General features: G+C 39.7%; 1 protein-coding gene across 1 annotated transcript in view; it reads left to right on the top strand.

The window, feature by feature from the left end:
* Positions 1-17,066, top strand: part of LOC139723804 (E3 ISG15--protein ligase Herc6-like) — a 48,410-nt gene that overhangs the window by 24,698 nt on the left and 6,646 nt on the right. Inside the window, exons 13-16 of the mRNA XM_071635011.1 lie at positions 7,675-7,764; positions 12,709-12,897; positions 13,183-13,290; positions 14,413-14,534. Coding sequence (XP_071491112.1) covers positions 7,675-7,764; positions 12,709-12,897; positions 13,183-13,290; positions 14,413-14,534 — 509 coding nt within the window. The remainder of the gene's footprint in view (positions 1-7,674; positions 7,765-12,708; positions 12,898-13,182; positions 13,291-14,412; positions 14,535-17,066) is intronic.

Here is a 17,066-nt window from a genome sequence, read left to right as displayed (position 1 = left end):
TCAGTTCACACTGGTCTTTTTCTGAGTGAGTGCTTTCTTTTCAATATTTGTATAGGTTAGGAGAGTCCATTTGATTTGAGTTATACATCATTTGTTAAACTGCACCACAAAACAAACAAAAAGTTGCCGGACATGAATTTTTATTTAAGGGCAGATTCTGAAAGAGCAGATTCTGAAAGAGCAGACTCTAAGCCCTAAAATGTTGTATAACTTAATTCAAATGGACTCCTCAAACCTACCTAAATACTGGAAAGAAAGAACACACTCCAGAAAAGTGTGAACCGAGAAAAGAGGCTCTGAAGTACAGGGTCTATTCAAGCGCGTAATCTTTACCAAGCAGTGCTAGCTGTGCCGTGAAAGGGACAAACCATAGGATGTAAACTATTAGAGCAACAACAATGAAGGAATTATCAAATTAAGCTGAAATTAAGCATGTTTTATCAGCACATTCTGCCCATGATTAATGCTAACTTTCAACACAGTAGCGTTATCCTTTCAAAAGTTATTAGACTTGAAAGTGAAGAGTGTGCAAAGGATTTCAAGACATGAAAAGCGACCTCTATCAAGTCACACCTGATCATTCTACTCTTCCCCCAAAAAGGGTTGTAGGAAAACTGCTAAAAACACTCTTGACTTACTTGACTTAAAGGCGTAGGACGGTGTGTCCCTTTGCACTCCTCCGGGTGAGCTCATTCCAACCTCTCCTGTCCTTTGCCTGGTTTTCAAGGCTCAGTAGAGTTGATCCTGTATCACAGCGAAGTTGGGCTTTCGATCTGAGGGGAGGGCGACCAGGTGGTCGTGCTGTGTGGAAGTCGTTATAGTAAGCTTCACGTGGCAGGCGATTCTCTGGCATGCGGATGATATACCCAAACGCTTTCATTCTGCGTGAGGTGATTTCTTGGCTGATGGATCTCGTGACGTTCAGAGACTTCCTGATGTCCTCATTCCTGATGCGGTCTAGAAGCTGAACGCCTGCAATGGTCCTGAGGCATCTCATCTCAAAGGGTTCCAGTCTGCTTGTGTCTGCCTTCATTAGGGTCCATGTTTCAGCACCATAAGTGGCGATTGGTCGGATGAGAGCTTTATATATTCTCACTTTTAAGGTTCTCAAGATGTTTTGGTTTCACCATATTGTTCCTTTGAGACGGCCGAAAGCCCAGGCTGCAAGGGTAGTCCTTCGGTTTAAAATCATTTGTTACTGATAGGACCGTGCTGCCAAGACAAATTTGTCTGTCTTTTCAATCTCTTCATCATCTATTGTGATGTCACCTTGTTCGCTTGACATTATTCGGCACTTTGAGATGTTAATTTTCATTCCCCATGCTTTACATGCTTCTTCCAGTTTCTGTGTAGAAATTTGTAGCTTATCAAATACAAGGTCTAACAGCGTGGTGTCGTCGGCGTAACGTATGTTTTTGATATGCACTCTGCCCATGTGGATTCCACCATCTGATGCCTTGATGCCATCCATCACAAATTCGAGAAAGAGGTTGAAAAAGCTGGGGGAGAGGAGACATCCCTGCCTTACACCTGTGACAACATCAAACCATTCAGTGATCTTTCCATTCACAAGTACTGCACATTTCGATTGATTGTAGATACTTTCAATCAGGTTCACCAATACACTGTCAACTCCAATGGAACGGAGACACTTCCACAAGGCATCCCTCCAGATAGTGTCGAACGCTGCCTTGAAATCTATGAAGTTCCAGTGAATCGGGATCCGCCCCTCTCTAGCTTTCTCCATGATTAGGCGTACTACAAATATGGCATCTGTCGTTCCTCTGGAAGTTCGGAAGCCGTATTGTTCTTCTGAGAGGTAACTGTCGATGGTCTGTTGTATTCTGTTCAGTACCATCTTGCATAGCACTTTCCCTGGTGTGGATAGTAGAGTGATAGCCCTGTAGTTTGCTGGGTCAAGCCTGTCACCTTTCTTGTGTACTGGGGTGATGAGTCCCTTTCTCCAATCTTCCGATGTTTTACGTTCAGCCCACGCAGTATTAATGATCTTAAGGAGAAGTTGATTCATACAGGGTCCTCCGGACTTCAGAGTTTCTGCAGCTATCTTATCCAAACCGCAGGCTTTATTGTTCTTCATTGCTTTGACGGCTTTTTCAACTTCTTCAATAGAGAATGGCTCGCTAGGTGAAACTGCAGGAGGAGGATCCGGTATAGTCCGGAGAATGTTTTCATCTCTTGGGAACTTCACATTCAGATGAGACTTGAAATGAGATTTCCAGCAGTTCAGGACTTCAGCAGGAGCAGTTTTTAATTCTCCATCCGTATTGTTAGCAGTCGATTGAAGTCTTTCTTTTTCTCCAGCTAATCACCTGACCCTTTTGAATAACTCATGACTGTCATTTTTTTTTGCATAATATTTTATGCTATTTCCATTTCTTGAAATTCTGAATTGAGCAGATTCTTCTTTCACCGTTTCACATCACGCTTTACTTTCTGGTTCAGACATTTGTATTTCTTATTTTCTGAATTTGGATGGTTTAAAACTGTAATCCTTGCCTTCCTTCTTTCTTCACAGGCGTTACGCACGTCTTCAGGCAAACCTTTGACACGTTTACCAATATTAAACCCGACAACTTTTTCAGTGACGTCATTAGTTGTGTCTTTGAACTTCGTCCATAAGGTCTCAACATCTCTGTCCTCAAGCTGAAGTAGCGGTTCAAATGCTCCTCCAATCCTTACTCTAAACTCTTCTGCGATGGCAGGATCCTTAAATCTGCTCACATCAAAAGTTTTTGGAAGACTCTTCATTCGCTTTGACTTTGTTGGTTGTAGCTCTATGTTTGCCAATTTGTGCTGATGAGAATGATCTGCAATTGTGGAAGAGTTTCATACTTTCTTGTTTTGTAGCCATGAAGTCAATCTGGTTTTTGTAGGTTCCACATGGGGAGATCCAGGTTGTCCTCCTACAATCTTTGTGTGGGAAGTATGTGTTGCACAGGACAAGCTTATGAAGTGTGCAAAACTCCAATAATTTTTCTCCCCTGTCATTCCTCTGGCCCAGTCCAAACTTGCCTAGGGTGGGTGCCCATGTGCTGACATCAGATCCTATTTTTGCGTTTAGTCGTCCATGACAATGAGCTCCTCTTTCTTTGGGACTTTTTGGATGTGATGGAGTAGAGTGTCGTAGAACAGGTTAAAGTCTTGCTCACTATGGGCTGATGTGGGGGCATAGACCTGGATGATGGTCAGAGTGCCTTTCTTCATCTTAAACTTAGCTGTTATAAGTCGAGATGAGACTGCTTTATAACTAACCAGGCTTTGTGTCATTCTGTTTGATATCATTAGGGCGACTCCTTCCCTGCCGATGTTGTCTACTCTATTGGAGAGGATGACTGTGAATTTGTCCTTGGTGATGAACGTCTCTCTGTTTGTCAGATGCGTTTCACTGAGGCCAAGGATATGTATGTCGAATCGCAGTGCTTCTTCAGTGAGAATGTCCAGCTGGCCATCCGTCCTCATGGTTCTCACATTTCATGTGCCTATGTTGAGTATGTCACCACTCCTGTGTTTATGGGAAGTGATTCATGTATATGCATCATGCTTTGTTGGTTACGTTAGATCCTGGCACTTGTTCCTGGTCGCTTATTTACATTTCTTAAGTGGGCTTCTTTTCCTGCGTTGTTCTTTTTGGCGCTGTTCCTTGCAGATGTCCTCTTTCTATCGATCGTAAGAGTCTTCTTCCGGGGGTGGACTGTTGTTCTTCCTGCTGTCTTCACTCTGGGTACCTGTAAGGATGGCAGCCGTAAAGTGTCGTCGACCGGCAGATTCTTAGCACCCCTGCCACCCTTCTGCCATGGGGTGGCCACCGGGACTCGGGGCCGTGGTTTAGGATCAACATTCATAATGAATTGGATTAGATTAGATTAAGTTTCCCGAAGGAGTTGTGGCTATTGCACCGAAGTGCAGAAGACTGGGCACGAGGCCAATGAATTCCCAGCCGGGTGCAGCGATGGTATGCTGTGTCCGGGAGAGAGCTCTTGCCCCCTCCGAGGTTTGATTCGGGTTTTCCTTCCCTATCTAGAGCCCCGTTGGTTCCCCAGGCTGTATATAGAGCCCAGGTATCCAGGTTAGTACCACGAGGAGGTGGGGATGGATCACACACAGAGAGGCGATTATGAACTGGCAGGCTGATAAATTGCTACCAGTGCATACAGCAGGAGAGGGGAAATACTAGAAGCGGGCGAGGGTATGGAATAGGAAAAAGGGGATGGAACATGCAGGGAGCGAGCAAATAGGAAGCGGAAAGGTGAAAAGGCGACTACTGCTGGAGTTGCACATCTGCATGCTTTACTAACACACCTTAATGTTAAGATACCAAACTGAAAAGTAATGTTGAAGAAGGATTGTTCTTTCAGAAAATATGAAAAACTCAATTTTGACTTGGTTGAACATTTTCACCTTTTTTGAGTCCTCACTTCAAATCAAGGGGTGCGACTTTATGTTTGTTTTGTGGTGCACGGTCATATTTGAAAGCTTAAAATCTGGTCTATCAGAACATGCTCTTAAAGCAGAATACTAAAGGAAAAGCATATTTTGTTGGATTATTCCCCCATTTCAAGCTTAGAGCATGTTAATCACAGCGGCCTTTAATTCATCCATTTAGAAAATTGCGTTTTGGAGAACGGCTGCTTAGAAAAATTGTATCCTGAATCTTGTTCAATCGGAAGATCCGTGGTTATTTTGGGGGCGTGTCCATGACGTCATGGGGTGAAGGGCAAACCCGGAAGTATCACACAACAGCCTGAGCTTACCTATGTATGTTCTCGATGAGAGCGAGATGATGAGGCTCGTACCCCGAAATCCCATGACATTTTTTTATCAGAATGTCACAAGAAAATTAAATGAAATTGTTTTCTACTTCAAGTCTCCTGTGAAACCACACATTTCCTCGTTTAAATAGAGTCTGTTTATACGTGTTATTTAGGCCATGAATACAGAAGTTGTCAGGCCTAGTGCCTGTAGTGGTGCTTAGTAGTCGATCAGTCACATGCATGCGCCCATCACCGGCCGCGTATGTCTCAGTGCAGTAGCCTCCGTGTATCAAAGAGCGGAGAAGCCTGGGCTTCGTACCTCTTTGGTACGTACAATGTACTATATCAGCAGTTCCTTAGTGGTACTACAGCTGTGTACGCCATATATTTAGCGAGTCTTTTTTTTTTCGCGAATCGGGACTTGGCAATAATTTCGCAAGTGCTTAAATTCGTGGTTGGGGAGTACACTACGGAAGGGGGAAATATATACGGAAAGAGGGTTAATAATATTAACTCTCTTTCCGTATATATTATTTTCTCGTGTTTTTAAATTCGCAAAAAGCTCCAGGTTCGCGAAATTGGCGAAAATTAAAAAAACCTCGCGAAACATTCGGCGTATGTGGATCGCTAATACTAGATACTACGCAAGGCGCGGGCATCGGCTAAAGTCGAAATCTTCACTAGGCCGGCCGGCCTATCTGGTGATAAAATAAACGATACAGAGCACTGCGATTTTCATCGATAGTGATTAAACTTTAATGGACTCGGTGAAGTAATGAATGGATCGCGCAGTGAATTTGTGAGGGTACCTAGCTAGATAGAATGCTGATGAGCTGTGAACGGGAGTACGGAGTGAGTGTGATGTTTAAGATAATACGTAGCCCGAACAGACGCTGCGCTAATTTTACAGCGACTGGGCTGTGTTCCGTTAGGCCTACTGCTGCTGTGAAGTACGAGTTCAAGTCAGCACTAAGCTCGGTTCATTTTCAGTTCAGAATAAAAACAACTCTTACCAATCTAAATTTTAAAGTCTATCTGGCATCGGTCCTGCGTCACCAACATTGTTCCCTGGCCTGCCGTGTGGCAAGGGCTCGTACTGCCAATCTCCACTAAGTCCGTCCGCTTCAACCGGACCGCCCTGGGTCTTCCCCACTAGCTCGCCCGCAGCGTCTTCCTCATGCGCCAAGCCGTGCCGCTCGTCATCAACATCTATCTCCCCAACTTCACCAGGATCATCATCACTAGTTTCATCATCGCTATCATCACTAGTGTATACTGTATCACTCAGTTAGTCATCGCTTCCACATTCAAATTCCACCAAGAAATCATTCTGATCATCACTGGCCTTAACGTACGATGTCATTATCGAAAAACAAACTTTCAAAACTTTATATGCAAATACTATCTACAACAACCTGTATAATACAATGCATGCATTATGCGCGCGGGGGCCTGCGACGCTCGAGACCTTGCGCGATTCCCTTCACCCCATGACGTCATCGGCAAAGCCTCGAAATTTACGCTGTGACCTAGATTTCAGGGGGGTTACAGGTGTAAATCTTCAGTATCCTCTATATTGTAACTCCACTTCAAAAAGGCCATTTTAAACGATGTAAACGACAAATTGTTCTATGTGTCCCACCCTTTGACTTCATATATAATATAATATCTTCAGTATTCCCTTTAACTAAAATTTAATGTCTTGCGACCTTGTTGTCGTTTTGTGATGAAGGGTCACATTTTGATGTATCATCGTCATATTTGGCACATGGGTAGAGTAACTCATACTCTACATGACGTACATTTGACATTTCTGAAGGTCACCCATAGAGGGCGCTGTTTACCAAAATATAAGGAAATACATAGGAAATATGCTGAAAACATGATTTTTCTGATTAATGTCTTAATTCCCATTATAGATGTCTAATATGGATCAATCATTTTTTTTTGTCACAAATGATAAGCAAGTGGAATCTTATTATTTGCTATGATTGAAATTTCTCAAGGTCACCACGTGGGGGCGCTATTCATATCAACATAAAGAAATACATTATGAGATCTGAAGTGAAATTTTTGGGATTGGTACATGTATAGTTATGACATTTCATATTTGCATATTAGTGGAACTTTAAAATTGCAAATTGATAATATGATAAACTAATGATATTCGAGACAACTTGGGTGAGGGAATCAAAATGACACAAAATAGAAGGGCAATCTTTAGAAGATATTATTGTTTTCATTTATCTCTATCATATCTATTGTTTTATGCGTTTGTCACATAAAAACGAAAGAAATAATAAGAAAAATTTTCCAATTACATAATTACTTCAAAGGCTCCTTCAGCAAATTTCAGCCAAGAAACACCCATTTTACACACTGTTATGCTGTTAAATGAAGTGGGAACAGAAAAAAGATGCAAAATCTGACTTACATGGTTGTCAGTTTGTGGTTGCCATGGCAACCAACAACATCAAATATAGATAAATTATGTATCAAAATGTTTGCAATAAGATTTTAGGAAAAGTCACTAAATTTGACTGAAATCGGATTAAGGGCGAAGGAGTGGTAAAGGAAAATCTAGTAGGAGCACAAAGATCCCCCTTGGGCTTTATAGGGTTGATGGAGAGGTGCTTATCGAAAGTTACAAGATCTACACGGTGATCCACCTCTCTACCGGAATCTAACCATCTATTCCCTGTATCATTTTGATTTTCCCTGAAAATTTGAGCTAAACCTGTTCTTGATAATTTTTTGAGTTATTTTGCAAACAAACCATCAGGCTTTGGCAGAGGTAATGAATATAATCTACAATAGATTCTTTTTAATAGATAGGTAAATAATGTCAATTTTGCTGACAGAAATGAAATCAAACGCCGTCTACGCTATTATTTTGTTTCAGGAGACGAAATGGCTGAAAGAATACCCATTTCTCTTGAATCTGAAGACGAAGATTCGAATCCTGACCGCCCATGACACACTGAGACAGAAGGTTAGTGCTATAATGATCGTGATGATAGGCGTTAATAACCATTTTTCATTTTAGCATCCGTTTTTGTTTTAAGAAAATAAAGTACGATATTGAACAGTTGAATACAGTTTACTTTTTCAATTCAATAATATTCAATTCAATTCAATTCAAAGGTTTTATTTTCACTCCTTTCAACAGAATGTACAAAAAGTATGAATTCGACATGCGTTTGAAGGAATGATACATAGATAGCAAAGAATAACATTTGTCAATAGTCAATACAAAATTAGGCATTTTTCATACAAACATATTTATACATTCTGCGAAAAAAAGTGGAGGTACCCTGTCAAAAGACTATGCTTGTACAATGTGGGCACCTCAAAGGAGAAAAAAAAAATAGGTGAAAACTTAGCTACAAGTGTGCGTGATGAAAAAAGAAGTGGAAAGGGGGAAAGGGAGGAAACAGAAATACAAGTATTAAAGAGACGAGACAACTAAAAACAAAAAGCCTAGATCAATCAATACATTCAAGATCAAACCTACAGAGACTTTTGATTTGATTTCATTTTATTTTATTGGTTCCTGCATTATATCATTGCTCATGCAGATACATAAACGTACATTAATGGTACCATACATATAAATGGATATACATGAACATTAGTTGCTAACAAAATGAGTTTTTTCATTACCTTTAGAATATACAGCAATACATTTCTTCATTGCCTGTACAATGTCCAACAGAACAGTGATGCAATGAATAACGCAGAAGGGCTACAGCTTAAGCATTGCATGATTTGCATGCAGCCCTCGTACGACTATTGACTACAAGCCATAATTATTAGAAGTGTAGAGCGTTGAAAGCGACGAGAAGGTGATATATACAATTGTATGGGATTGCTTATAGCAGAACACAATCTTTTCTGTGAAGGCACGTGTAATAATATACAAGTTTGCAATAAGAAAAAGCAGGGGATGTCACTGATGTGGAATGCCGCGAAAGACGCGACCTAACATGCCTATGAAAAATCAATGGCATCCTGGTGCTTACAAAACCTACTTACTATAAAAGATTAACAAACAAAATTAGTTTCTTTCTGTTACATTATAAGACTTAAGGAGGAATGATTTCAATCTTCTTTTTAAAAACAAAGAAGGAGCATTTTTTTTTTTTATGTCTGGACCAAAGGAGTTCCAGAATCTGGGGCCTGTATGCAATGTCTGTTGAGCTAACACAGTTCTATAAGTAGGGGCATATGAAATTCATTAGACTGTCTTGTTGGGTAACTATGGTATGTCAGGTTACGAGGACACATAAAATCAAATATAAGCGGAAGAGAGTTGTCATTATAACTATACTTAAATTGTCCTAAATGAAATGAAAACAAATCTTTAATTTTCAAAATCTTATTTTCAAAAAACAAAGAAGCTGTAAGAGAGCAAGGAGCGGCATTACAAATGATTCGAAGTGCCTTCTTTTGTAACAATGAAACCCTATCTAATAATGTCTGATGCGTGTTTTCCCATGCCAAAATTCCATAATCTAAATAAGGTAATATCAAAGACGAACACATAAATCATTAATATGAACAATAAACAACAACGGCCCCAATATACTACCTTGTGGCACGCCACAAATTAATTCTCTGATGTCAGAGTTATAATCGTTTATTGAAACTTATTGCTTACGATCATTTATATAACTCCTGAACCACTCCAAGGCCTTCCCACGTATACCATAATGGGACAACTTATTAAGCAATATGTTATGATTAATAGTGTCGAAGGCCTTGGAGAATTCCAGGAAGATACCGATCAAATGAGAGTGATTATCTAAAGCATGTGCTACTTTATCAATGAAATTCAAAAATGCATGAGAGGTGCTATCCTTTTCTCGAAAACCAAACTGGGAGTTTGTTAAAACACAATGCGTCTTCAGAAAATTCATTGTTCTGTTATATATAATTTTCTCTAAGATTTTTAATAAACAAGATAATAAAGAAATAGGTCTATAATTACTAATATCTAAGTTATGTCCATTCTTAAACATAGGAATAACTTTGGCTATTTTCATTTGTTCCGGAAACTGACCATTTGACATTGCCAAATTGAAAATATACAACAAAGGATCCACAATAGAAGATATTGCTCCTTTTAAAATCAAATTGCTTACATCATCATAACCTGCACTTTTTTTATTTTTCAAACCAGAAACAAAATCAATAACCTCATACCTAGTGGTAGGAGTAAAATATATAGAATGTGTATTGTACTGATTCAAAAAAATCAGTAAAATGTTTATCGGTATTGGGAATTTCTTGAGCAATATCTTCTCCAATAGTTGTAAAATATTTATTGAAATATTTGCAATATCCTGAGAATTATCAATATCCTTGTAATCATATCGAATTTTCAATATACCAAAGATTTCGGTAGATATATTCATAGCTTGTTTTAATATATTCCACGTGCTTTTTATATCATATCTATATCTCTGCAATTGCTTATAATAATATTTTTTCTTTTCTATACGTAATATTTTTGTGAGGGTATTCTTATACGAAGTGTATTTCAAACGTGCTTGCTCAGTTGTTTTCATCTTAAATGAATAAAACAATTTATTTTTTTTCTATCAATAGATCGCAAAATGGACTTTGTAATCCAAGGAAGTCTTGGTGTTGTTTTATAATTCCCCCGTTTGTATTTTCTTTTGGGAATTCAAGTATCCAAATGATTATTAAAAACATCAAAAAATTATTCAAAGACAAATCAATGTCATATGTATCAAACACAAATTCCCAATTAGCATTATCTAAAGAAGTACAAAGAGAAAACAAATTTTCTTAAGTTACTCTACGCCTATCCTGACGATGAAGTGGATTAACATTAATTTGATTATACTTAAAATGCGTCATAACAAGAAAAATGATCAGTCATATCAGACAAAATTATAGAAGAATCTGGGAGAGTTAAAACATTACAAAAAATATTATCAATCAAAGTAGCCGAATGATTAGAAACACGAGTTGGTTTGGAAATTAGAGGGAAAAAAGAAAAGGATAAAAATGTATCTAGGAATTCATTTGGTATGTCATGTATGTTGTCCGTTGTATGTTTTTTGTATAACAAATCAATATTAAAATCACCGAGGAGTATAAACACGATATAGGAACCTGAGTTAGCAAATAAAGGATCTGTGAGCAACTCGGTGAGATATGATAAAAAGAAAAATCTTTGTTATTAGAAATTGGAGGTCTATGAATAATACCTATCAAAATATTTTATTACCAGGAACATTGATTTCAACAAAAAGGGACTCCACAGTATCATTCATTTTGCTCAACTTTTCACAAATAATACATTCAAAACAGCTTAAAACATATAAGGCAACCCCACCGCCAGAACGATCAAGGGTCTGTTATTCACAAAAACATTGTATCCTTCAAGCGAGAAAAATCGTTTGGGGCATGAAGATAGGAACGTTTCAGCTTGTCCTATCACTGTAAATAAAGGGTTATTTGGGTTTGAATATCCAATAATAACTGTAATTCATCAAAATGCTTACTTAAACTTCTTACTTCCTAATTCTTATATTCAAATGTATCAACGAAATACGAATTTCTTTAAATTGATTCAAAGTAACGTAACTACATAATGGGGATTGGGTTAAATCATCAAAATCATACTGTATTTCTTCAGCTGTTGAGTTCATATTTTCGGCAACTAACTATCATAAAAAGATGTATGCGAATTAGAAACTACATCATCTAAGAAATCATATTCTGGTGTAGTAGGTCTAAACAGATCTTTTCGAATGAAATGGAATGGCTGAGATAATACAGTGCTCTGATTTACTTTTACAGGTTGAATTTGCATTATCATCATAATGTTATATTGTTATTACACAAGACATCTTGTTTGAACAATGACAGTAGTATTTGCTATTTGTATGATTATTTTTATTTTGTAAGTTTTGGGAGTCATGTTTACCTGCCCTGACATGAAAATAATGATGATACTAAATGATTAATGTATTCTAATTCATAGTTATCTGTCTGTTTTATTTTCTTTTTCCAAGCGGAACTAGGCGCTGCAAGTGGGGTGGACAGGGGTTAAGATTCTGCATATCAGCTTGTTAAAGCTGGCGATTTCGTCCAAGCGTAGACGTGGTAGAATCATTGATAGGATTAGTATTAGCGACGGCATGACTTTATAACGGGTCATAAACTGCATTGAGTACAGTTATATCATTATCAGTATAAGAGTAATGCATATCAAAATCATTGCTGCCGAGTTTGTTAAAGGCTTGGACTATTCAGAATGGAACAGTGGATGAACATTGGGAATCGGATTTTCTTGCTGTGGTATGAATGAAATTCGAGTATCGGTGGTATAAGGGACATCAAATGTTTATTTATTCTGTGTATTGACCTCAGGGAACTGTTACTTGCCTAACATATGTCGTAAAGGAGATATGATATGACTTCACTGGAATGATCAGAAACTGCTATATAAGTTACGATGTTGTTTTCCATGCTCCCCACAGACAAGTATTCCAAATGCTTCCTGAAAAATTGTAAAGATACATGATTCATCATAATAGATCAAAAAATTGGACATCTGGCGTCAGACAATGGCCAATCGACCGAAATTCACTAGGGCCTATTAAGACGCTGTATCTCTCGGGACAAGGCAAGGTTTACATTGGCAATCTAGTATTGTCCGTATCTTTGTATCATTGTATCTCAACACTAAAAATTCATGATCTTTGAGGCGTATTTGCGTTGTCTATAGGCCCTGCTGGTCGCTAAATGGATGAACTAAATCAATGCGACTTGATAGAATATGAAAATGAATATGAACATGATTATTTTAATGCTCCTTGGTATATTTAAGGAGTGAAATTGACATGTGATTACCAATCTATAACAATAAAATGAATATGATATATTTTTTTCGAGACAGTTCGCACAAGGAGGTGTTGGCAGCTGCAGTGCAGCTGACAAGACATTCCGCATCTCGGTAGATCGGCAAACTATTTTCAACGAACAGTTGCGACTCTACCTCTCTTCGGTCACCGAGAAAGATGTACAGCGCCCTCTCTATGTGGAATTTGCTGGTGAAAAAGGGGCTGACTGGGGAGTATTGAGCACGGTACGGAATTAATCCACCATGACAAAAAACTGATGCTTACTGACATCTTCATGCTTGATTGAGATTATCTTCATGCATGGTAATAGAATGTAAATCTCGGACTTTTCTTGCAATTGAATACAACGAGACACGGTGGCGAAATTTTTTTTTTCTTCCACATGACGAGAATGTTAATCTAATTGTTACAATAATTGCTGTAACGCCTATACTGAATGAACACATGGGAAAGAGTTTGGAAACGTTACTATCACAATTTCAATTTTCTTGCATCCCGCTATAATATAGGAGTTCTTTACGCTCGTGTTTGCTGAATTACTGGACCCGGAGCGTTACGGTCTTGTCCGGCTCTTAGACGAGAATGACCCGGCAGTCTCCCACGTGTGGTTCCGACAGGTTTGACCTTGAATCTCGGTTTTGTATTATTTCTACCAGGGGGGAAGCAACTTAATAGAAATGAGTATTAGCAGCGCCTTCAACGGGCATGACATTCCCTTCCAAAGATTACGCTATTGTAATTATTGTAAAGGTCGTTGCCTATACCGAGTGATGATCGTTTAAAATTATAACGAATACTCGTTAATGCAAAAATGAAACAAGGTTGGTTATTCCGAAGGTTCGTTATTCCAAAACCCACAAATTCCGTATACCTAAATGTTCGTTATTCTGAAAGTGATAAAGGGTGCATTAATCGAAAAATCAGAAACGATCGCCGAGATATCAAACAAGGCGTCTCTAACGACACAACTACTTATTAAGGTAAATTCGATTTCGTTTAGCGGGGAGTAACAAGTCACACACACTGTACTTGGGCCTTCTTTCATTGTCTAGGGGATCCCACTTCCCCTAAAAACAAAAACAAAAAACAAAACACTAACAACAAACAAGGAAAAGAAGAGTTAGACACCAACGGAAGATCACATTTGTAATCACGTTTCTGAATCATCTGTCCGAACCTGATTACACCAACCACATGTGTACACCTACACAGTAATTTATTATTTTTCTATCAGCCTGCCAAAAAAAAGTCATTTAATAAACGATTGTTTCTGAAACAGCAATGTCTGACCAAGGAGGTACAGTGTATAAGGCTCGCTTAGTATCTCATTTGTCCGGCAATCAAACACGCTATTCTTTATTATGTTTATTATTATGATATGATATGATATTATGATAGATTATGAATATGTGGGTAAGTTTTCGCATGTACTATGAACATGTACTTCACCTCGTCATGTGTTTAGGGGGCAAATTACTCATAATCGAAAATAACTCCCCTGCAAACACAAAAACAAAACAAATCAAAAACAAAACAAAACAAAACGAAAAAAAAAGAGAAAAAAAATCAGCCACAGACGAAAATTAACCCAAAGTGATTAGATGAGAAACAAGTTTAGAAGGAATAATCAAATTTTCATGAGTTCTAATATACATGGTGTGTGAAACAGTGGGAAGCATACACCAACATCGATAATTACACATCGGAACATTTATTTCCTCCTCGTGTTTTGCATGTAGGATTGTGACGACTTGGAGCTGATTCGGATCCTTGGCATTCTCGTCGGACTGTCGCTGTACAACAAAGCCGTCGTCCCTCTACCGTTCCCTCAACTTTTCTACACCAAACTCCTCTCAGGAGGGTGAGTAATAAAGAAAAGAAAAGAAAAGAGCCAGATATGTTCGAATTCCGGATTGTAAATCAAGCCCTGAACTATCTTCTTAACTCATTACCCTTTCTAACCAAATACTTCAGGGGGACTTTGTTTATTTGAACTTTCACTCCAAGACCAAGCCGACGTTCATACTTAAGAGTATAAATTCGTTTATTTACGTGCCTGTTTTCGTATTTGTTGCCCTTATGCTTTTTTTTTAGTTATCGGAACGAAACATTGTATAACTGTAAAGCATTGAGTCTGAAAATTTTTAGTTCATTTCGTTCGTAAACACATGCGAGGAAATACACAAGGAACGATAAAGAACGAAACGCAAACAAATGCTTCTCTCTGTTATTTCTCACAAGCAGAAGTTGAGTATTGGTGTTCAACAAGGGTCAAATACCTAGAGCGTAGAGTACACATAGAAAGGCAACGCCTTACCATGGAAAGGTTTATCATCAATTTTATATCGTAATTTCGTGAGAGATTACGTCATATATGAGATCCCGCTAGTGCGCGCGCCACTCAATTCGTTAGTCGCCGCCATCTTGCTAACACGCGAATTTCTGTGCTCGGAAAATTCGCCGGAATTGCACTTGAATATTCAAGTTTTCGTTCGAGTTGGATCGACGTAATAGCGAAAGTTACCTCTACGGGAGGTTTTGCCAGGTTTTTTCTGGTTTTAACGATCATTCTTCAGCTGAACAGCAACGGAATTTATGTCTTCGACCAACGTTCCAAACGTGGGCGGCGCAGCCGCACCACCGCTGCTGACAGCAGTCGCGTCCCCGGCAGCCACCGGCGGGGGTCGCGGAGACCAGCACGCACAAGAGTGCAAGCAGAAAACTGCGACAGCCAAAGGTAAAACGCCTACTAGAGCCGGCAAGGCAGGTACTAGTAATAGTACTACTACAACAAGCAGTGCTAACCCTAGCGGTAGTACCGGTGCAAACAAAACAGTGAAACCACCTGCCAAACTGGCCTCTAAAGTTTCAACTTTGGAAGATAGACTCGGCAAGCTTGAAGGCCAATTAGCTGTGGTTGTTCAATTTGTGGAGGCACAGTCGGCAAAGCAGACACCAGCCCGTGAAGGCGGTGGCAATGGAAAGAGTATCAGGACTCGTTCTGAATACTCCCCTTCAGACTCGGCAGATACTGACTGCCATTATGATGATGAATATGCGGCACCATTTCTGGGCCGAGATATGGATGAAAACTCTGTGATTATCCAACCAGGTCAAGGGGATAGTCGTGATGACAAATTTGATATTGAAGAAGGCGAAGTTCCCCCTTCTGTAGTGGAGAAAGTGCCAAACATTGCAGCCAAATTTGCTGTGGCTGAGGAAGTTGGTCCCCCCATTGACCCAGAAATTGCTAAGTCTACAGCCTACCTTCTGACCCACCATCTCGAGCCCAAAGTGGTAGATGAAACGATCACTAAATACCCCATTCCCAGCAACTGTGAGCTGGTGGATGTGCCGAAAGTCAACCAAAGAATCTGGAATGGGCTACCTGCCTTTTCAAAGACACGAGACCTCAAATTTCAGAGACTCCAAAAGAATCTCACGAGAGGCATCAATGCCTACATACATACAGTGTCGGCACAGGATATCACTGAACAGCAACAAGATGCACTAGCACTTCTGTGCAGTGCGAATTTCGAGCTAAATTCCTTGCGTAAGGAATTCATGAAACCAGACATTGGTTATCAATTCCAGCATCTCTGCAAGCCCTCTACCCCGGTCTCCAAATTCCTTTTTGGTGACGACCTGGGAAGGCAAATGAAAGACATAAGAGATGAACAAAAAGCAACTGAGGGTGTCCTCAGGAGTGAGCATAGCAGACAATACAAAAAGAAGCGTTTCAGCCCATATGACTATGGCAGGAGTGCATATGGCAAGGGCAGGAGCAAGATTACATCAGGAAGCTCAAATTTGCCCCAACAGTACCGCGACGCGGGCTGGACTACTTCTCGTGCAAGTACAAGTGATGTCACTAGGCCTACAGGTGCAAAAGGACCGTGGACTGGAGCTACCAGCCATGCTTTTTTAGGCCAGCGCCCCAAGGGGAGGGGGAAGCCGTCGGCTCCCCACACCTTCACACATCCCAGCCAGCACCAACCGCACTGCGGCAGCAAGCAGGGCTCAGGGATGAAGAGAGCACGATAACCTCCAGTTCAACTGACGAGGTAAACATGACATCTGATTCTAGTGATTATGCAAAGCTATGTCATAATAATGTAGAACCTATGGTAGGAGGTCGACTGAAGCAATTCCTCCCAAAGTGGCGCAAAATTACTTCAGACCCACATGTGCTAAATGCTGTAAGTGGCTACAGGCTTGAATTCAGTAAAGAGATGGGTGCACCATCTAGAACTAAACCCCCTTACCTATTTCGGTGTAATAAAGCCGAAGAGGCTGATATTGATCTTGAAATTTCTAAACTCCATGACAAGGGAGTAATCGAACCGTGCCAGATGGAAACTGGAGAATTCGTGTCTAATATTTTTACACGGCC

The sequence above is a fragment of the Diadema antillarum genome, unplaced genomic scaffold (genome assembly GCF_040938485.1).
Source record: "Diadema antillarum isolate AM-2024a unplaced genomic scaffold, OU_Dant_1.0 scf00000201, whole genome shotgun sequence".
Lineage (NCBI taxonomy): Eukaryota > Metazoa > Echinodermata > Echinoidea > Diadematoida > Diadematidae > Diadema > Diadema antillarum.
Note: the sequence above shows the minus strand (reverse complement) of the source record. Positions and strands in the feature narration are given on the sequence as shown.